Genomic DNA, 22,961 nt, shown 5'->3' with positions numbered 1-22,961 from the left:
AATCTCACTGGAACACTTGAATAGAACGGAGTGATCGTTAATGTTATTAGTGACACCTGTTTCTTTCCTACTATGACAAGTCAAAATGTCTGCTGCTAAAAAGGTCTATTGTTACCCAAACTGTTGTAAAAGATTACATCCGTGTCCTAATGAAGGGGTTTCTAGACTGAACATGTCACAGCAGGCTGACAAGGCAACACCTACAAATGCTACATTTTTCTTTCATCGATATCCCATAATTCATTCTGTCAATTATTTAATGGCGCAATCAGGCAATCAACTTGTACATTAAAGCATAGAACTATCATATGATCATGTAAATATATCACTTGAACTGCACCAATGAAAATGCCACTATAGGGTGTAAATAATGGAAACCATAAACTTCACTGATTGTATATTGTTAATCACGGGATATTACAGTGAATGGAAATTGCATGGGTATGTACCATCATTTGAAAGTTGTACATTGTCTGTTTAAGAGAAGCATCACAACGTATATTCATCATTAAACCTCATTAAGCCACAATTTCTCAGACGTACAGTACTTACCTTAGTGATGGACACATGAATGCACTATAACACAGCGGTTTATTAATGAGGACGGTATGGGTGCATTCACTTTTGTTTCACTTCCAAATAAGTGTTTTAGATGATACAGAGATTTGTTCAAACCTGTCTAGTTGCCTCACCCTGTGCTGCCTCATTCCCAGATCTCAGTATGAAATCGGTGAGACGTTTTTAGAAATACGAGACTACGAGAACACGTGGCCGGCTATTTTCATAAACGGACATTTAGAACCTCTATGTTTTCAGAAAAGTGTTCGTTTACATGTACCCGTGTATATATGCTGTCAATGCCGTCAAGAGCATGCCACACCTGTAGGTGGCAGTGTAACAAGAAGCTCAAGCCCATGTTAGCCAATCAGAATCCCGAAAATAGCAACAACAGCAACGACTCACTTCCTCTTTCTCTCTCTCGGCTGCCTAAACCTCCGTTTGTCTCAGTTTACATGCAAACGAAGTTTTCCAAAATCTCCACTTTGGCCGGAGTTTTTAGAAATAATCGTTTTCTGTGATAAAAAACGGGGTTTTCATGTAAATGAGAGGCCAAACCGCAGGAAAATATCTGCGTCTTCCCTTCGTGTAAACAGGGCTTCAGTTGCTATGCTTGACAAAGACCAGTTGGAGCCCAATTGATCCTGAATAACCAACTAAGGGAGCAATTAATCCTGCGTGTGTTGATCTTGTTTCTGTCTTTTTGGCTTTGTATCAAGCACCTGGGTGCTGTCTGTTGTCCCGCCAAACTCATAACATTTTCCTCAACAGGTGAAAGGAAACTTGGAAGCAGCTTTGATGTGTTAAATATGTGGATGACATTCTGTCCGTCACTTCACTCCCCCATCTCCCACAGCTCTCCCTGCTTTAAACCACTGTGTGTTGTGTGTGTGTCTCTGTCTGTATGCGGTGCAGGATATTAGCATTGTCTTCAAGCCTCAGCAGCTGGTCGATTCGAAATTTCACCTGCTGCAACAATATTTTGCTACTGTATTTTTAGAACAACATTGAATCTCCAAATTACTTTAAAGCAGTCTCTAGACTAGCATAACAGCCAAAATTGACCAGCATTTGGCAAGTGACTGGTGTTAATGTCCCACCCTGTCTGTGTAAAGTGTTTATATAAAAGCTTTCCAGTCATATCACAAATCTTGTAACGGCACCTGGCGCCATCGATGAGGTTCAGTTGGCTGCAAGTTAATAATGATTTAAAATAAAAAGGAAACAATCTGCAGAAATGAATGTGGTGGATATAGGCCATTTCTGCTGAATCAGGTACATTTGTTTCCCAATAAACGTCGCTGTTGAGCCCAAGTTTTATGTTCTGCATGTGAGGGTCCATGTCCCATGCAGGCCAAAATGTATGACCACATGGACTGTACCTTAGTATCGTACCGACAAACAATTCCATATATGCGAACAACCAATACACAGAACTGTGTTTGTCCATTTTTTGACAAAATCCAGCCGTTTATGTTAGCTAAAACCAAGACTTCAAAACACAAGAGTAGCATCTTGCCGTCAGTTAAACTTAGACATTCTGTTTGCTAAATCTAACCCATCCATCACAGCCATTATTTAACTTGCCAATAGTCATTAAACATTTAATAATAATAAATTATTATCCCACAAGGGAAATTACAATGTTTTCACTCTGTTGTTAGAATACACATTACACCCAGGCCTGAATTACACACACATGCTCAGTACCTATACATGCACTAGGATGTTGAAAAGCGCTATACAAATTCAATTTATTATTATTATTAATGGAGAGATGTCAGAGTTACGGGGCTGTAGCTGTCGATGGACAGTTGTCACAGTTGGAGCAGTTGTGGGTTCGGTGCCTTTCTCAAGAGCACATTGGCGGTGCCCAGGAGGTAAACTGGCACCCCTCCAGCTACCAGTCCACCACCATACTTTGCTTCATATGGGGACTTGAACCAGCGACTTTCCGGTTCCCAACCCAACTTCCTACAGACTGAGCTACTGGCACCCCAGGTGACAGGTTCTGGCTGGCTTTTAAAATGTTGCCTAAGATGGATGTACATTTTAATGTAGTCCAAATAGCAAGACAACCTATTAAACTTAAAGTCAAAATAAGTCGTTTTCATACTTCATGGCAATACTGAGGACCTCCAATATGGCTGCCAGCTGGTTACATCCCCTAAAACGTCCTGTGAATGTTACATGTTGTTCACATATTTCTCAGTCTCTTTTTCCTCACTATGTTTGTGCTGTTGCCCTTCTGTGTCATTTTTGTGTGTGTCTGTCAGTGTGTACATCTGAATGTGTGTGTGTTCTGTCCATCTCTGCTCCCCCCCCACCCACCCAGGCGGCTTGGCGTCTGTACTCCACTGACGGTGCTCGTCCCTACCTCAGAGCCACCTGGCACCTCTACCAAAGCGCCCTCCCCCCCCTCAGGCATGTATCCCCACCACCACCTTCACTCCCCCTCCCCCCCAGCTCCCTCCGACAACCCCCAGCCCCAATGCATCAACACTACCCAACAACTAATCAGCTTTTTTTCTTTTTCTTCCCTCCTCACCTTCCTTTTCTCACTTCCTACCCAACTTATACATTCCCTCCCCCGCCCCCTTTTTCCTCCCTCACTTAATTGTTTCATTTATCATTATTTTATTTATCCTGTCGACTCTGCACGTAGTGTGTCTGGCGTAGTTATGCTGCTGATGAGAACTCGGTTTCCATTGCTACCTGGAAGCCTCATTTGAAGGCGTTGCATACCTGCAGCCCCGCCAAGTAGGTAACAACTTACAGACTTACAAACATGGCTGCTGCTGCTCAGCCATTCTCCTCATCTTTTCTCTATCATCTCCATCTGCTCCTTGCCATCAGTGTAGGTTCAACTCTTTTTCCACCGTATGACTCACTGTTATGCAGCATTGCAATCATTCTTTCATAAACATACCTATATTAACCTTTTTTTTCCAAACATGAATGGTTTGCCTAGCATGCATGGTCTTTAACACCCTTTTCACATTCAGACAGCTGAATGCATTAACATCTGAATGGCTCATTGGAAGTCACTGAGGTATTATGTTAATAATAGTACACAATCCTAATTAATTTGGAGATTGAAGTTATATAAATGTTTACTGTTGAAAACACTAACATGCCAGGTTCTTAGAACCAGACATGCAGGAAATTTAAACATTAACAAAAGAAAGTGGACAACTTCCATTATTTTGTTAATATACCACTGGCATAAAGTGATTCAGCTTTGGTCAAGTTAAAAAAATTTAAGATACAAATTTTTGGAGGTTCCTAACAAAACTCAGTTTAGGCATTTATGAGTTCAGTTGCTTACTAACATTTGTGTTGTCCTACAGTTTTTGCGTGTGACTGATGAAGCAGATTGCCATTCCTGCCTTCACAAGCACACATATATATACACACCAAACATAGATCCTTACCTTTTCGATTTCCTTGTCTGTCTTTCAGCTAACGCTTAGCCTTACTGTGCATGGCCGTAGCTTGCACGTGATTGTAAATAATTAACCCCATTGAATCCAAGTATCTTTGTTTTTCTTTCCTTTTGGCTTCATGCGTCATATATCCATTAGTGAAAACATCTGTGTAATGCTATTTTTTAATCTGCTGGAATACTAATGTCTCTCCCTTTGTCTCCTCCTTTTTATCCCACTAACCCTTGAAGGAAAGACCAAGGAGAGACTACTTACAGGTTTGTATGACTCTCAGTTTATTCCTCCAAAAACACAAACACATGCACTCAACATATGATGCAATTATAATTAAATGATATGCCTAATGTTTTGTAATTACACCTTTGAAACTGTGATATCTGCTCTTATCTGGTGTGCGGACTTGTTTGGTCTATTCTTTAGTTCATTCATTGTTTGATTACAGATTGGGTCTTTCATAGGTCTCATCGTCAATAAATGATGAATTTATTTATTTGTTTATTGACATTCACCGGATCATAGTGAATGGTTAGTGAATCAATTGAGGACATCAAAGGGTTGCGATATATTTATTTGTCAGTCAGATTTAGTGAATGACTGAACCCTTATTTAACCTATAGAACAAATACTAAGTTGTGGCATTGTTTTGACTTATATTGATGTTAAACTCTTTTTTTAACCAGTATGACCTAGCAAAGTGATGATGATGTCCACAATAGGAGGAGGAAAGAAAAAGTTTGAAACATTTAAAGTGAGAGAAGGTACACTGCAGTGCTATGAAATACAACATAAAAGAGATAATTAGAATGTGCAGAAGAGAGTTACACAATAACAAGGTTGATGTGTTCTGATAAATGTAAACCAGAGGTGTCAGATCAATATTTATTTACCATTTGAGTAACACATTCTCTACATTATCTCATGTGCTCTGCTGAAGTAGTTATTGGTTTGTGTTGATTTGAGAAAGAGAGGCAGGAAGAGATGCAGTGATAGAGACAGATGTGTTTTTACATCATATACAGGTAGACCGAAGCTATACAGCAATTAAAGTACTACAAGAGCTACTTATAAATTACCCTTTTGGAAGGTGTAATGTGCTGCCTTTTCCAGCTTTCTTCTCCTTTCTTTCTTTTATATTCTTACCTCACTTTTCCAACTTTTTCTTTACGTCTCCATCTCTGTTTTTGTCTCTCCTCCTCCTTCTCTGCACTTGACTCTCAAGCAGGGAAGGGTGATGGACTTCTTTGGCTTTGTTGAGAGAGTGTGTGTGTGTGTGTGTGTGTGTGTGTGTGTGTGTGTGTGTGTGTGTGTGTGTGTGTGTGTGTGTGTGTGTGTGTGTGTGTGTGTGCGTGCACACACGCATGTGCGTGTGTATGCATGCACACACGCCTTTAAAGACAGGAGTCTGTACCATGACACACTTTTTCCATTGGGATGGTATTTATATAATCATCAACACAAGTCTAAGAAAGACAGAGCAAAGTTAAAAAAGGGAGAGGGGTGGGGGAGATAGGGGATTTCAGAGAGGGGAAGAAGACAGAGAGAGATTTGTGAGTTTAATTATGCTAGTATAGTTTTTACAGTGCAGCGCTACTTTGGCAACATTTGGGAGTCTTAAATTGAGCCAGCAGCTTCTTAGGCATTTAAACTTAAGACAGCCACACACACACACACACACACACACACACACAAATGTGCATCCTTAAACACAACTACTTTTAATTAGACTTTGTTGCATCCACAGCAGCATTCATCCCTCAGAAATGCTTCTGTTTAGGACTGTTTAATTACACTTTTCGTTTGTTGCAGTCCAATTTACACTTGTGAAATCGTAATTATGTGCACTTTTATGTTCCCCTCCACCGAGAGAACACACAACACTGTGTTATTAGTGGTTTTACAGACTTTCGGCTGCTCGGCGGCGGTAGGTGCCGTGGTAAACAGCTAGTGGTTTTTGTTTAAGCAGACTTGTAAACACCAGCAGTAGTAAACATAAGGCGCACCACAAAGTGCTACCGCGGACATCATGCTGAGTGTATGGATATTGGCAATGAGAGGCAACATGAAATAAAGTATAATGGGGTTTAATCTGGAGTTTATGTGTGTAGGCAGGTGTGCCTTTCAGGGTGTGTGTGTTTGTGTCTCCTGGTACAGTTCATTCAAATGATTCAAACTTTTTTTTTGTGCTGTGTTTGTAGTTGTACGAGTGCTGTTTAGTCCATAGCACGGCTCAAATAACAGCATTCACACCAAAGAATGAAAAGTAGACTAAACTGGCAAACGCGGCCAATTTAATTTAAAACAACACCTAAATTGAATATGAATACAGCCTGATTTTTAGTGACTATTTCAACTTTTTGTTGAGCACTACTTTAAGCAGCACTGCAGGCACACAGGCAGGCATAGTCAGTTAGACCACATGTCACAGAACAATCGTTGTGTTGCAAGGACATTAGGAGTTCATTTGGAGCTTTTGCATATGATTGAAGAGCCAAACCCAGGCAAGCAAATGTGAATAGTTTCTCACTGAAGCATGTGGTGAAACTTTGGTCTAATTTGTTGGGAAAAATAATCCAGGTTTTACATGTACAGAGTAATACTTTAAAACTATACTATAGCTTTATATGCTATATAGCTTTGATGACACTGTGCATCATGAAATTTACACCATAAATATATTTGTCATCCCAAAATGAGAGAGTTAAGATGGGTTTACCTTCTATTACATCCCTGTTTACCCACTCCCATCCTTCTCTGGAATGTCCCCTGCCCATTCTCTGTGTATTTACTTTGCATCAGTATTGACAGGAGAGAATTTCTCTTATCCTTCCTCTGCTGAACTCCTCTTTTAATCTCCTTCCTCCTTTATCGTTCCATTCCCTCCTCCATCCGTCTTATGCTACTTCTTTCTAGTAAGGGTCTCCGTAATGGGAGGCTCTTCAGAAGGTACACTCGGAAATATAGGAGGTACCTACAGTACTACCCAGCATCCTCTCTGCCCTGCCCTTAGCCCCCAATAACAAGTGGGAATGACTAATAGCATGAAGAAAAACAAAGAAAACAAACTTAACTTCCTTCTTACCTGAGTCCCTTTTTTAGGACTCTGTCTGGAACGACTACTGCTGCCTGCTGCCTGTCGAATGCAAACAAGTATTGTATAACAAATTAAAGGGGAATTCCACCAAAACTAATCTTTACATTGTAAAAGTAGACATGGATTTTAAAAGATAACAATAAAAAAGTATTTTTTTTTAGATAAATGAAAAAATTAATCTGAATTCACTGTAGCAATCAACAAATTGCATGTTGAGCACCTTTTATTCTAAAATCACTTAAAAGATAGACATCATGGGATGTCGCTTGCCATGATACTTTCATACTTTAGAATTAAAAATCCATACGAAAAAAGAAAATGTGATTTCAGTTGGACCTTAAATTATCCCCCAACAACATACAGTAGTTATGCACTTTTCAGTATATTATGGATGTGGGTATTGTAGCTTTTCCTCATTTTACTGCATGCTCCCTGCATTACTGCTGCACTTCTCTTTTCAGTCATTTTTAGCTTAAGAGATGGAAAGAATTGTAATAAATAAATGTATTACTAAAAGATCTATTCTGCTCTATCTACTGTATCTAACAAAAGAATGTGTGGTTGTTTCAATATGAGGGTACAGAATACAGCAGATTCAGAACAGGAAACTATCACTACCACTGTATTGCTTACAAATAATATATATATATATATAATTTTGCCTTGAACATGGTGAGAATGCATTGTCATGTGATGTGAAGTCTGGGAAAGTAAGGAAAATGTAGCACAGGTCTAGGTTTAGGAAATTATAGTCTCACATAACCTGACCTATCTCCCCATTTTGTTTTAGGGCTGTAGAGAAATTATGGCAAATTAATTAAAAAAAACTTCCCAAAGTCTTTAAAAGTTTTGGAATATGCAAGTAAACGCAACTTCTGTTAAAGTGATTCAAACTGATAAAAAAAACTGAATTTCAGGTGATACACTGAGATATGGAAAAATGTGAAATTGTGGCATTGAAAATGTGTTGGAACCCTGCACCTCTCTCTCATTGGTCTGCTGCATTGCATGTTCAACTATTCGCCTTAGCAACATTATAGTTTACTGCCTTCCCACCAACCCCTGTAAGGTTACCAAAGATCTAAACATTATGTGGTTAAATGCATTTTCCTTTCCAGTGGCTGATGTTATGTTTTGTTGTTTTTTTTCAACTGACAAATAAGGTGATAGAGGAAGATAATAAGATTCATAGTATGGTTTTAATGGTAATATAATAGAATGTATAATGTATTTTAAAGTTACTATACATAGCATTTTGACCATCAATATATCACACCATGGTGTAACTAAATTGAATAATTGAGACCAAAACAAAGGTTGTGTTTTTCAGATTAAAACCACATTTCTGATAAAACACTGTTGCTGTTGTTGTTGGATCTTTAATTGTTTAGATTTACCAATAAACATTGATTCAAATGCTGAAAGGGATTTACCTTCATAATCTCTAAAATATTTAGCTGTTTTTGCTCATGAAGAACGGTGTAAAGCACTCCAACATTTCCCAAAAATATCTAAAGATGGAAAATCATGTTGAGGCTGTTTGAGGCTTCTCTCAATAATGGTCTCATTTGTTTAAGATAGTCTCAAAATTAATGTGGTGATGATGTATTAGTGTTCCCATGCTTCACATATCACCTTAAAAATCTTACTAGCTCTGTTTTTAAAAGTGAATACATGAATAGATTATCAGCCGATCAGGTGAGGATTGCAGCACTTCAGTATCCAACTGAGGGTTTGTTTTGGTGGCTTGGCGGGCAGCCTGGCTGTGTTCTGGTGTTTTGGCATGTTAGTTGGATCAATGATGTTTGGTCTGAAGGGAAAGAAAGAATGTTGCCCTGTGTCTGCACTCTGAACTCTTCTTATTCTCTAAGGGGAAATAGGTGTTGACAGCATCCCTTTTTTCTTTCTCTCTCCTTGTGTCTCTCTATCAACCTCTGACCTCTGTCACACACTCTCTTTCTCTATCAACTCCATCCTAAACTCCCTTTCCCTAATTTCCCTTACCTTTTCCCCTTTGTCTTCCCATCATCTATCACTTGATCAACTCTTCTATCCCTCTTGCTCCCTCTCTACCCCATCCCAAATATTTGTCTTTGTGTCTTTGAATGTTTTTCTCCCCTCTCTTTCTTTTTCTACATCCTTGTTTCCCTCTCTTTTCTTTCCTCCCTCCCTGCAGTCAGAAGTTGAGTTTTAAGGAGCGGGTCCGGATGGCGAGTCCCCGTGGTCAGAGCATGAAGAGCAGGCAGACGTCCATCAACGACCGCCAACGCTCTTCCCCTGGCAACGAGGTGGTGGGCGGCGCAGATCTGATGGGTGGGAGCCCTGCCAAAGTGCAGAAGAGCTGGAGCTTCAATGATCGGACCCGGTTTAGGCCGTCACTGAGGCTGAAGAGCCAGACTCGCACTGCTGTCCCAGATGGTGAGTGGGACTATGTGTGTTTGTCCATCTTACTATTAATGGCAACTAACCAACCAACACAACATCTGACAAATGACCCTTTTTAGCACAGTATGCCATTACAAACACATGCTGTTTCCTAAGATACCATATGTCCGTATGTCTGGCTGAATTTGGGGCAAATCTTAATGAGATGATGCACATGGCAATGATGTAATGATGCATCAAATGAAAAAAAGACTGTACATACACATAAAAATAAAAGATACATTCAATGAAGAGCTGAAACAAGCTGAATCTATATGTGATACTGTCAGACAGCGGGGAATAATAGAATAACTAAATAAATAAAAAAATAAATAAAGATGAAATTGCTGACTGTTTTAATAGCACCTCTGTGTCTCCTCTTATTCTCATGTATCTTTTATTTGAACTGATTTTATAACCTGTGCACTTACACAATATCATTATTCACTCTCTTTCCATTTCTTCCCCCCTTTACTTTTCTTTTACCATTTTTTCTGTGTCCGTCTCTCTGTCCGTGTCTCCTACTCTCCTGATTATTGGCAGTATTAAGGATATATATACTCTCTTCTCTCACCTTACATAGCTGAGCTGGCAAAACCCTGCCCATTCCTAAATATCCCAACCAAGCAGGGCATACATTCTCACCCCCTAAAAGCCAAAATAGTATCAGTTTGAAACATACTTGGAGACTCCTGTCCAGACACACTATGCAGAAAGCGTTTTATGAATTTAAAGACTGGAAACGATTTTGCACCGGGCTACATTTATTGATGAAAAGACGGTCTGTCTCTTTCAGTGGACACAGGCATGACCACAGAGGATTCCTTTGATGAGAGAGGCTGCCATTGCGACGTTACAGTGGAGGATCTATCGGCTCCCCTCAAGGCTGTCATCAGAGCTGTCAGGTGAGGTCCTGCTACACTTTACATTTCAGGCATTCTAGCTGATGCTCTTATCATTAGCATCTTTAAATTACCAATATCTTACAAATGTTTGAGGTCTTGTGTTTCAGTCTGTAAAGTAGATGTGAAGAGACTGTGAAAAAGACATCAACAACCACATTTTCAAACGCGCATCCAAATACTAATATCAAGTGAGAAACTGAAATAACTTTGATTCCCTAAAGGTGATGAAAAATCATCCCTGACAGGCAACTTAGTCATGGCTGAGTTTTCCACAGCTATTGCTTTAATTTGTTGCCTTCTTAAAAAAAAAAAAAAAAAAAAAAAAAGTAAAATTTTGGAAAAATATATTATTTCTTTAGAGTCACATGAGAAGATTGATACCACTCTCCTGTTTATGTGGGAAATATGAAGCTGCAGATTCTTGATCTTGATTTTTACATGATTTAAGTCATTTCCCTTCTCCTGTTTGGCTGTTTTTTTGGCTGTTAGTTACTATAGCTATATGTTGATGATCTGTTGATTCTGAAACCATGCTGGAATGTGTGATGGTTTGTTGGAATCAACAGTGTTTCCTGTTGGCCAGTAGTGCCATTGAAGCCCTCCTGCTCTCCCGATTGACTGTGGTATCTATTTCTATGTATTTTGTGGCTTCTTGACAAAGGGCATCTAATTGATTAGTCACATAATTCCTCAACTCCTTCCATAGGGCTTTTTTTTTATGCCTCCACGCCAGCAACATCCACTTGGACTCAATGATGAACTGATTAGAATTTGGTGGTCAAAGGTCATCTTCACTGCAACATCATAATATTCTGCAAAAACACTTTTCTTTCTGGCCATTATTCAAAGCAACAATCTTTTCTGTAGTTGAGCTCTTGTTCAAGTCCGATCGCGTTTCCTTTTGATTTATTGGCCTAAGTATTTTTTATAGGCTGTTTATGATCTGTAGCTATTGATGGAAAGGTTCATGAATCTCTCAGTGTGCAGGACTTGAATGGCTACATGAATCCATCCAGGTTATAAAAAAAATACCACCAGCTAACAGAAGGATGCATTTATATAATGTAATGAGTCAATGAGCTACTGTATACATGTTTTGCAGCTTGGTTTGATACACCCAAACAAGTTAGTTTATCACAAATTATGACTGTTGAAGAAGATTCTAAACACGTTTGTATTTTCATCAGTGTTTAGGTGAAACCCTCTCTCCTTGTGTATCCCCTCACAGTGCTACAATAACAGATAATATAACACAACAACACAGCCCCATCTTTCTTGCCTCCACTATACATGTAGTGCATGGGGTTCACACAATATTTGGTTCCCTCAAGCAAAGCTTTATTAAAACTGATTTCTCTATTTGTTCTCCATATTTTCCTCTTTATCTGTAAGACCTACTGCTGGGTTTGAGAGTTTGCCTGAGGGGGGTTCAAGCTGTTGTGTGTGTGTGTGTGTGTGTGTGTGTGTGTGTGTGTGTGTGTGTGTGTGTGTGTGTGTGTGTGTGTGTGTGTGTGTGTGTGTGTGTGTGCGTGCATTTCAGCAGACCCTGATCTCTTACACTGGCACCGGCACCCTGTGAGCAAATGTTTATCCAACTGGCGCCAACTGATTCTCTCACTCCACTGCTGCTTCTCACCCTCTTCACATTTTTTTATTGTAAAAATGTCCATTTTCACCATCAATAAAGCAGTATTTCCATTAAAAAAAAAATTAGGTTGGGGAGAAAAATCACGTCTGGTTCAAATATGATGTAGTTGCAATCATTTTCTGTATGTTATTAAGAATTCAGAATCATTATAAGGTAAAAAAAAAAAAAAAAAAAAAAAACATTAAAATGACATTACTTAACCAATAAAGCTGTTTATGGTTATTACTGGGTGACGGGAGAGTACTGTATCACAAATAAAAGGTCTGAAATTCTAATGCAAGATAAAAGACAAAGTCATTATGATTTGTAGTGTTGCTCCTAGTTATCCTCCTCCATTAATGTAATTAGCTTCTGAGTCTGTCTGTATACAAATGTAATATTTTGTATCTTACCAAAAATGTTTCCCCCTGTATTACTCACTCCAATCACATTTTCTTAACTTTTCTAAGCTAGCTATAGCTCTACCAGCTACACCTGACCCTTGCCTGTGTTGTATACAGTGCCAGGTGGGTATAACACAGTGTGTCACATCCAACTTTATCCATATTGGAATTTGTAGTTTTTATCTATCTATTTTTTTTTTAAGATATTTTTTTTGGCATTTTAGGCCTTTATTTGATAGGACAGTTTGGGCATGGAAGGGGGAATGACATGGACTGAGCCTCTATACATGAGGCGCATGCTCTACCACAGGGATCTTCAACAGGGGGTCCGGGACCCCTAGGGGGTCCTCAGAGTCACTGCAGGGGGCCTCCAAATTATTGTCAATTTTTTTGAAGTTTTTTTAAAAATTAAAAAGTGAATCCAGCATATTATTAGCAAATATAAATCCCCACTGATGATAGGCTTACTGGACTATAGGTAAGGTAGTCACTAAGATAGCCATCCACAGATACAGTTCATCCTAAGGATTCACTGTGCCGCATGTATGTTTTAAAATTTAAAATGTAATTTATAAAATCATGCCAACAATTATAAGGCTTTTTTAAAAGCTTAGTATTCTATGCAAAAAAAAATATGTATAAAGGCTTGAGGCCGCCCTACACGTTACTGTAGGCCCAGTTTAATATGCAACTTAATTTATACAATATGTAGTAGGGGGTCCCTGCTCCGTCTCTCTTTCAGTTAAGGGGTCCTTGGTTTAAAAAACGTTGAAGACCCCTGCTCTACCAGGTGAGCTAACCAGGCGCCCCAGTTTTTATCATTTTAACAGATAGTACAAGTTATGTAACAATTTCCAGTGGAATCTTTTTAAAATCCACAGACACAAATCAAATTTGTTGCAATGTTCCATCTTAAAATGATAGTTTGATGATAATATCCAATCAGTCATTACTTCACTTGTTCTGAAATTCTGTTATATTTGCAGGTTTAGAAAGATATTTCATGCCAAGACATTATCTTGCTGTAGGGGGGCTTTTCTGATACCGAGCGTGAATTAATAAATTATCAGGAAACTGAGATGGTGCAATAATAAGATCTTTATTTTATAAATAAAGATCTAAGTTCAAGTCAAGTACAACTGAAATTACTAAGCAGTTACTAAGTAGTTTGTTTTCTAGTGAATCAAAGACCATCAAAACCCTTCTATTACCAGCACTTCTGTTTCTCTATACTCAGACACACACACACACACACACACACACACACACACACACACACACACACACACACACACAGATCACCACAGATCACCCGTACCACCCAACCCCGGTCTCCTCCACGGGCAGCCAGAGCCCAGGGCTTTCCCAGGGTGTCAGGTTGATGGTTGGACACCCCCTCCCCTGTGAGGACTGTTATTAGAGAGGGTCATCTGTCACCGTTTGTTCCATTTGTGAGAAAAACAGGCAACTGGAGAAAAGCAGAAGCCACCGGGGAATCCAAATGCACCAAGTATATGGATCCCCTTACCTGTATCAATATTATCCGCTCAGCAGTGGCTCTGTTCACCAAATAAAGGAGATAGAAGATTACGCTCAAGTTTCAAAGTCATTAATTTTGATTGTTATGGATTTGACAAGACAACCATGTTTTCATTATAACACTCCAAAGAAAAATCAACAAGTGATATCTAACAAGGATTGTCCCAATGCTGCTGCTACCATCTAGTGGTTCCTTGTAGTAATTACATCATTATTTTTCAAGCCCCTTTTGACTTTGTTACTAACTTCAGCATGCCCTGCGTGTGTGTGTGTGTGTGTGTGTGTGTGTGTGTGTGTGTGTGTGTGTGTGTGTGTGTGTGTGTGTGTGTGTGTGTGTGTGTGTGTGTGTGTGTGTGTGTGCGTGTGTGTGTCTGTGTGTCTGTAGGATCATGAAGTTCCACGTGGCAAAAAAGAAGTTTAAGGAGACGTTGCGTCCGTACGATGTGAAGGATGTCATAGAGCAGTACTCTGCAGGACACCTGGACATGCTCTGTCGCATCAAGAGCCTTCAGACTAGGTCAGGACTCACACATACACACAGACACACATACACACACCCCAACATACAATACATTCACATCACAAAATCCCACAAAACTGGTCTAAAAATCATCCTCTAAACATTTAGGCAATGTTTTTACCCCTTTTTTAACGTGAACTTGCTCTTATCTTCATGTTTACTATTTTTTATTGATATCTGTTAATTGTTCTTTATAAAAGTTTTTATTCCAGGACTTGGATGTTGTCACCAATGTTGCTGCAGTTACTACTAGTCCTATATATATATATAAGAGGTTATCACTCTACAGATAATTCTTTTAAATACAATTAACCAACTTTAACCTCGATCTAACTTCCAACTATGTCTTTTCTACCCAATGTGTGTTTGTGTGTACGTACTGTATATGTACACCTGTGTCCCCTTTCTCTCCCAGACTAGACACTGTAGTGGGTCCCCCTCCAAGGCCTTTCAGCAGCCGCGTCAAGACCTTATCCTCTCCCTCCCTGCATTTATATTATAGCCAGGCCCGGAGGAAACAGTCTGCACCGGGGTTAGACCTACCCTGTCCTTATCTCCTCGCCAACTGCTTCCCCGCTAACATAATGAAAACTTTGAGGATGTTGCACCTGGGTCAAGCAGCATGCATTCATGCATGTAAAAAATGCAGTGCGTCCTTACACTTGAATAGCCCATAAAGGTTGGAAATAGCCACGGAAACTTTGGTTTATTTCTGTTAATTGTGTTAAGATGCAGTCCTGTTTAAATAATTTTCTTTTTTTATTAATTAAATATTCACAGTTTGTTTTTAGTTTACTCTGAGTCAAAGATAGGTGAGGTTTATTAAATCTGAGATAGTAGCCTTTATACATTGTACATGCACAAAACAATTTACCAAATTGGCTGCTTGACCCACGTCTGGCTTTAGAGGTCATTAAGGAGCTCAAGCAATAGATAATGGACAAAGTTTTACAAAGAAAAAAAACTTTTTGATGGAGATGTTACATTGTGGACATAAAATCACTGTGGTGATCTGGGCCTCAATGATATGCATTAAGAAACAAGCATTGGAAACGTTTTCTTACCACATTGTTCAACTAAGGAAGTGGTGCTTTATCACACCATTTTTATTTGATTAGTAGTAAGTAACATAATATTTTAAGTACTAACATAAGTTATTTCTGTCTCACTGGAAACTGATGATCCTGATTTGGGCTCCTTGATGACCTCATCCAACTAGAACATTTTGCCAGCTAACAAACATACCATAGGTGACAGAAAAGATACTCAGTGCTACCTAGAGAAGCAATGCATCTATTTTGACCTCATGTAAAAGCTCCAATCCAGAGTTGATTTGAAGTCATACAACTTCATTTATCATATTAGATACATGAAGAAACTGATTATCATAATTCCTTCAAAATCCAGCTGTTTTAGTTCAGTTCCTATTTCCTTTTGCAGCTTCAATATAGACACTTTCAGTTCTTGTATAATAAGTCTATAATCACTTAATTTATTTAAAGCAAAACTGGAAATATTGTTTCAGCAGGGGGTGCTATGATGCAGTTATGGATTGGGACTTTCACATTTACAAACCATGTTTTTAAAAAGGAAGTTTGTTTTAAGCTTTTGGTCATCTTGTGTTTTGTTGTGCTGAGTGATGCTAGACGATGCCAGTGTTGTCAGCAAGACTAGAAGTGTGTCTATTGGCTGTAGGTACACACAGACCACCTGAGTGCTGCAATCTATACTGTATCTCATTAGCATTGCTACTAGACCGCCATTATGTCGGTCTTCTTAGTAATATTATGTTTTCACAGGTTTACTCTCTGAGGATGATAGAAATAACGTAATAATAATGTAAACCTTAATGTGGCCAACATCATGACAAGCAAACAGAAGTGCAAAACTGATTCTTTGAATTTGTATAAATTCATTGTTAAACATGGCTTGGAGAGGAACCTTTGACCTGTGGATAAGCTATGTGCATGCTATGGCATGTTTGCCACTCCTGTATGTTCCTCCCTCATCAAAAGAGTCTTATTAATCTAGACATAATGACATGAAAAACATACTTTTTTCAGTTATCTTTTTTATTGTGAATTAGTGAAGTGTGGGTTATTATTGACACATCACAGTCTAAATGCTGTTTTATAAACCTATCTGCATTGACATGAATACAAATGTGGGACTAAGACTGCAAATATGGCCAAACTGAAAATAATTACATTTCAAAATATTAAAAAATCAGAGCATGACCATCTAGAAAATGTCAGTACCAATATTGGCCTTTGATAACTACATTTTCAGCCTACATTTCCCTCTCATCCTCTGTGTTTATCTACATGTCAATGTCAGCTGGTATAGGACTGGATTTGTTCATTTGTCCACCTGTGCTTCATGCTTTAGTGTGTGTGTTGAGAGACAGACAGACAGACAGACAGACAGACAGACAGAGAGAGAGAGAGAAAGAGAGATGTATCTGACCCAGTATTTCTCCTGTCTCCAGACTGGCCAGTGCAGCGGGCTCTGGTCCCAGCCTGAGTAGCCGACCAAGGAACATGTCTTCTCCTGCCCTGCACTATTATTACAGCAACCACAGGAAGAAGCTCCCTGGCTCAGGGTTACTTTTATTTAAATTCATTTAAGTTTTACCTACACTAGAATCCCATTAGTTCCCCCTATGGTGACCATTAGTTCCCTTGCTGTCCTGAAAAGTGTCTGACTGACTGTGAAATGTCACACGCAAACAGACTTTCTTACTACACCAGATGGTTGGAGTTTGCATTAGACAATTCAGACACACAAAAAGGGGTTTTAAAAGTAAAAAGCATATTCAAATGTTGACCTAAAACATGATTATTCTAATGCATTTAACTCCGGCCATTTGGTGAGGTTTTAATCAAAAATGTTTGCAGATGTGTACTAACGTTCATACACAAACCAGCCCAAACACATCATCCCTGTTGTAACATTAGATCCCATCCATAGGGAAACATTTGTGCCTGTGAATGTTGCTAACTTGTGTGCAAAAGTGTTTGAAAGTGTTTTCCAATCAATTCATGTGTTTTTGTTGTAGATAAAAGAAAATCATGTGTGGCATTTTCTGGGTGCTGACCTTTACTAGATCAATGCATGTTAGAGATGTACGGACTTTATTAACTCCACTAATTCAACAGTATTACAGTGTCAAAGAACTTGTGTAATTTGATCAATGCTGACATTCAGAAGCTGGCTACAGATCCACTGGTAATTTGAATGCAGCATTTAGCATCTAGCTTGGATTTAAATTTATTAAAGTAAAACATGATGAAATATATACGTCTTCCTTATTCCTTTTGGAATTGAAATTGAAATAAATAGCTGGTAATGCACCCACAAAATTGTTCTGCAAAAACCTTGTAACTTCAGTATTGGTATTTTTCAAGCGGAAGGGTAATCCTGTAGGCTGAGAACATTTTCTGAACACTTGGTCTGATGAATTCATTTAACTCAAAACTGTATTGTCATCTTGTGATATCAGGTTTTCACCCAACATCAACAATATGATCTTTGTTTTGAACATACTGTATTTGTTAACCTAATTTTGAGATATAGTTCTCATAAATGACTTGTGCTTTTATTCCCTTTTCCAATGACTTGTGAAAATGTGATTATTATTATTATTTTATTTTTTTGGTTTTCTTTTGTTAAAAAGAGCCCATGAAACCCATGCAGGCTGCATACTGCATTTAATCCAATCTGAAAATGCTGTTTATCTTTATTCCAGAAAAACTGACAATTTTGGAGATACAGGGTTTTCATATAAGGGCACTGATACAGCCAAGCTATGTGTGATGTGTGTTCTACTAACTCTAATCTTAACATCCTACTGCTGCTTTAGGTTTGTTGCCTGACTTGGGATAACCTGAAATGAAGCTTGGGCGCCTACTTATATTACAACATCAATATTTTTTCAAGTATATTAACACCAGTTTGTGTGTGGATCAGGGTGGATCAGATTCTGGGAAAAGGCCAGATTCCTGTGGATAAGAAGATGAGGGACAAACTGCACCCAGATGGAGACTCTCTAGAGAGCATGAGCATGCTGGGACGTGTGTGTAAGGTGGAGAGACAGGTGAGTTGAGAAAAAAATCTAAATGGGAAAAACTACATCAGCACTATCCTTTACTAATGCATTTGCAAGATTGTATTCCCCTTTAGTGTTGATGATCTGCAAGGAGCTGATTTGGGCTTTTGATCAATACCAATGATTCAGGAATTATTTTGTCAGGAGATTTCTGGCTTTAAAAATTCACTTTGTGGTCTGAAATCTATTTTGAAAACACCAGAGATCTGTCAATGTTACGGGAAAATTGTTGGTTGAAAATTGAGATCAATAAAAGTCATAAATTGCTTAACAGCTCTTCAAGATTCTCTTTCTCTCTCTCTCTCTCTCTCTCTCTCTCTCTCTCTCTCTCTCTCTCTCTCTCTCTGCCTCCCTACATGTTCTCACTCTCTTATGCTTTTCTCTGTGCCCAGGTAACTTCCATTGAATCAAAATTGGACTCTTTGCTGGACGTTTACCGCCAAGTCCTACACAAAGGCCCCACAGCACTCACCCTCTCCTCCCTCCCCCTGTTCGAGCTGGACAACCACCAGCATCGCAACTCTGACTACCAGACCTCCATCGTTGGCAGGGATCTACCCTCCCCCCAGAGAGGTGATCCGACTGGAGGCGGAAGAAATAACAATGGGGTTATACGTCGTTCTCTTAGCGCCAACCCTAGAGGCCTGCGGCTCATCCTGGCACCCGCTGAGGATGACGGCCCCCCAGACTCAGCACCTCCATCCTATCCCCCGTCAACAGCCTCGCTCTCCCCATCACCCCTGCTGCCTCCCGATAGCCCCTACCCAACCTTGCTCACCCCCAACAGTAACTCCAAAAGAGCACACTTTCCTGACCTCCCACCGCCACCTCCCTCAACAGGGGGTTTTACCCTCCGGCTGCCCCCCATGATGCATCCCTCCCACCTCCGATATTCCGCTGACCCCGTCCCAGATGAAATGACAGATGGAGTGCCGGTGGATGAGGGGAGCCTGGGCCCCTCTTTTGTTGTTGGATCCAGTGTCGATGCTGATGAGGAAGGGGACAGTGAGGCAGGCCCTACCCAGGGAAGGGTGCAGCTGCGGGAGAAGACTGGCTTGAAATCTGAGGGGGTTTGGAGGAGGCACATGAGCCTGGAGCTTGATCCCCTGCTGCTGCTCTCGTCTAGCCCAGAAGAGAAGCCTTCAGACTGGGAAGGCAGTCTTGGAAAATCCCTCTCTGTGAACAATCTCAACCAGCCTTCGACCAACCATGCCCCTGGTCTCGCCTCCGTGCTCAACAACAGCAGCAGCAGCAATGGTAGCAAACGTGGCAATGCCTACGGTGACCTTAGAAACTGGGATGGAACAGAACTCTTCATTAGGGAGTGCAAGCTAGAGCCAACAGAAGAACATTTCAACTTACTGTCCCAGGGACCTGACAGCAGCCCCTCAGACCTTTTACAGACTGTGGAGGAGGCTGCACCTCACCCCGAGTTTCTCAGTCAGTCCCCACACGTACAGCTGGCATAACCACACACACACACACACACACACACACACACACACAGACACACACACACACACACACACACACACACACACACACACACACACACACACACACACACACACACACTTGCATACTGTATGTACAAACCATTGTTGGGGAAGCCACTTTCAAAGTATTTTTACACTCTATATATATTGTGTTGGAAATGTCCAATCAATGTTTTCTATATGGACATACAAGGTTTCACATTTTGTCTAACATGATTATATCCACTCATTCATTATGTTACATACTTTTTATAGGGTACTAAAATTACTTTTATTAAGAATAAAAGTATAAAATATGTATGAAAGTGGGCATATTTACATTAGACAAAATACACAAACAATACACAAATACAAGATACCTTCATTTAAGAGAATTTGCTTTGGTCTTTATCTAAAGATATTTAGATATTTAGAGATTCATTTTATTAACTTTTTACAAGATCATATATTAATAAAAAAGATTGATAAAATAAAGTTTTGTTTAAAATAAAGAGCAAGAAAGGGATGTTACCTGTGATTTCTGAGCCTAGATTAGACATCGAAGTGTAGAAGCACATCAAATAATTTGGTTTACCACAAAAATATACTGTGAGTAATGTTAACTTTCTTTTCAATTTCATTTCCAGCAGTCTTACATTTTAACTTCTGTCTGATCCTAAACACAAACCAAAGTAGTTTTGGCACATCACTGAAACAAGCAGGAGTGTTTGTTGTAGAAATTAAAGGACATCTGCCTTGTGGCAACCTTGAAAATTGAATGAGTGAATCAAATCAGAAGGGAATAGTGTATGATTGTCTCACAGCCAAAAATAGATGCAAGTTACAAAAGCCAAGAGTGTAGTTTAACCTCAAACAAGCCACTGGAAGCTATAGGTCAACCACTTCTTTCATATGCGCGCGTACACACACACACACACACACACACACAGACAGGCAGGCAGGCAGGCAGATAGATACATCCAAGTGAGCTGTAACTGACAGATTACTGTCTAATACTTTAGTTTTTCATACAATACTTTTCATTTAAATACTTTCTTGGAAGAAGAGAAGATTCAATCACTCTCCTTATTCACTGTCTGTCTTTGGCAATGTAAAATGTCATCATTTTACAAATGCTTTCATACATATCACTGCATGAACTGTTTCCAAAAATATATTAATGAAAGGAGAATTACAGTCTGTGTGAAGCCTGGTGTGATAGGAATAGCTCAGTTATAAAAAAAAAAAAAAAAAAAGAAAGAGTTAATGGTCAAATCCATTGTCCCAATTCTTTTCATTTTCTACAACCACAGAAATGTAGTTAATGTTTTTATGGTTGCTTACAGTTTTTGCTGATTGCTTACACACGTGGAATTTGGCTCATTGTGTCAAAACTCTTCACCACAGCCAAATAAGAAACAACACTAAATAAATATCTCAGTTCTATGTCAAGATGAAACTGCAATCAAAATGTAACAGTTCTTTTTGAAAACGGCATTTTTGCAACAAAGTGATACACACATGCACCACTTGAATTACTCTTTCAAAGCAGCAACAACGCACTCATGTACTTTATACAAAACACTGCTCTCTTTGGTAATTTACTTTGTATACCCATATTTCTCATACAGGCTCCTGTGAAAGTTCCAGTACAGAACATTTACTTATATTTCAATAAATGTAAAAAAAGAAAGGCATTAGAAAAAAAATATTATACAGTTTATTCTTTTTTACAACAAAAAACACAAAGAAAAGTAGAATTACAGTACACTATGTTACTGTTAACAATAAAAAATAAATAATTGCAGTAAAATTACAGTGCAATGGTAAACATTTTTTTTTTGTAAAGGATGGGGTGGATGGTTAATTGATCCTGCCTTCCTCTGCATGCCTCTTCCATTGCTTGCAGAAGAGGCATGTTGGCATGTGGTTGGCGTTCATACACTTTCCAACGCCAAGCTAAAAATAATTCCTCTTTCGGATTGAGAAATGGGGAGTAAGGGGCCAAGTATACAACTGTGAAGTTTCAACATTGTGGTTGGTGAACCAGTCCCAGACCAGAGCAGCCCAGTGGAAACTAACAATATCCCAGATGACAACGAACCCTCAGCTACTGTGGTCCATCCTGTATAGTGCATCCAGAAATATGATTATGTGTGCAGTATTGTAGGGACCTAAAATGGCATGATGAGGGATAACTCCTTGCAGACCAATGGCGGCACACAAGGTGATCATGTGTGTGGGTGTGTTGCTAATTTCAGATAGTGTTTTGCATTTCCCAATGATTGCAAGAGTTTTCGTTCTTGAACAAAGTGTCTAATGCAAGAAACAATGTGTAGTGTTTTGCAAGAAGTGTGTTGCAGAATTGCAAACAAAGTGCAAAGCAGAAAACGTGTTTGTACTTTTGGTGCCTTTGTTTAATGCATATTTACAAAAGTTAGGGGTTTTGATGCTTTTGTCAAAGCATTCACTTTTAGTGTGTAAGCAATCGGCAAAAACTGTAATTTCATTTGTCAGCAAATTGTCAGTAAATTTGGATGAGCCAATCCTATTGGGGGGAAATTGGCCTATCAGCAATCACTCAAGACGAGGTGCTGGACCATGTCCCAGTTACTTTAGACAGTAGCCTTGTGAGTTAGTTGCTAATGGTCTGAATGCTGAATTGCTGTAGGCTTATCAAATGGGCTTTCTCAGCCAAGCATGAGATGCTGCATGTCTAAGCTGTTGCGAGAGCAGTCACACACTCGCTAGTGGCCTGGCTGTCCTGCATGTTAAAGTAATGTTTCCTCCAAATCTTTAACAAAAAGTATCCATATATATGAATATTATATTCTAATTTGAAAGTAGTTATATAAATAACCCAA

The 22,961-nt window shown here is 39.3% G+C and overlaps 1 protein-coding gene across 2 annotated transcripts in view; it reads left to right on the top strand.

Annotated features, from left to right (window-relative positions):
- kcnq5a (potassium voltage-gated channel, KQT-like subfamily, member 5a) overlaps positions 1–21,044 on the top strand; it is a 95,479-nt gene extending 74,435 nt beyond the window's left edge. The window contains exons 8-16 of one of the 2 annotated variants that reach the window (XM_031316090.1): positions 3,224–3,318; positions 4,235–4,261; positions 9,272–9,513; positions 10,316–10,424; positions 14,380–14,511; positions 14,930–15,046; positions 17,003–17,116; positions 18,484–18,610; positions 19,015–21,044. In XM_031316090.1, the coding sequence (XP_031171950.1) occupies positions 3,224–3,318; positions 4,235–4,261; positions 9,272–9,513; positions 10,316–10,424; positions 14,380–14,511; positions 14,930–15,046; positions 17,003–17,116; positions 18,484–18,610; positions 19,015–20,091 (2,040 nt within the window). In that variant the 3' untranslated portion in view covers positions 20,092–21,044. The remainder of the gene's footprint in view (positions 1–3,223; positions 3,319–4,234; positions 4,262–9,271; positions 9,514–10,315; positions 10,425–14,379; positions 14,512–14,929; positions 15,047–17,002; positions 17,117–18,483; positions 18,611–19,014) is intronic. The other variant, XM_031316091.1, reaches the window with a different exon arrangement.
- The last annotated feature ends 1,917 nt before the right edge of the window (positions 21,045–22,961 follow it).

The sequence above is a fragment of the Sander lucioperca genome, chromosome 15 (assembly GCF_008315115.2).
Source record: "Sander lucioperca isolate FBNREF2018 chromosome 15, SLUC_FBN_1.2, whole genome shotgun sequence".
Classification (NCBI taxonomy): domain Eukaryota; kingdom Metazoa; phylum Chordata; class Actinopteri; order Perciformes; family Percidae; genus Sander; species Sander lucioperca.
This window is presented reverse-complemented; position numbering and strand designations above follow the sequence as displayed.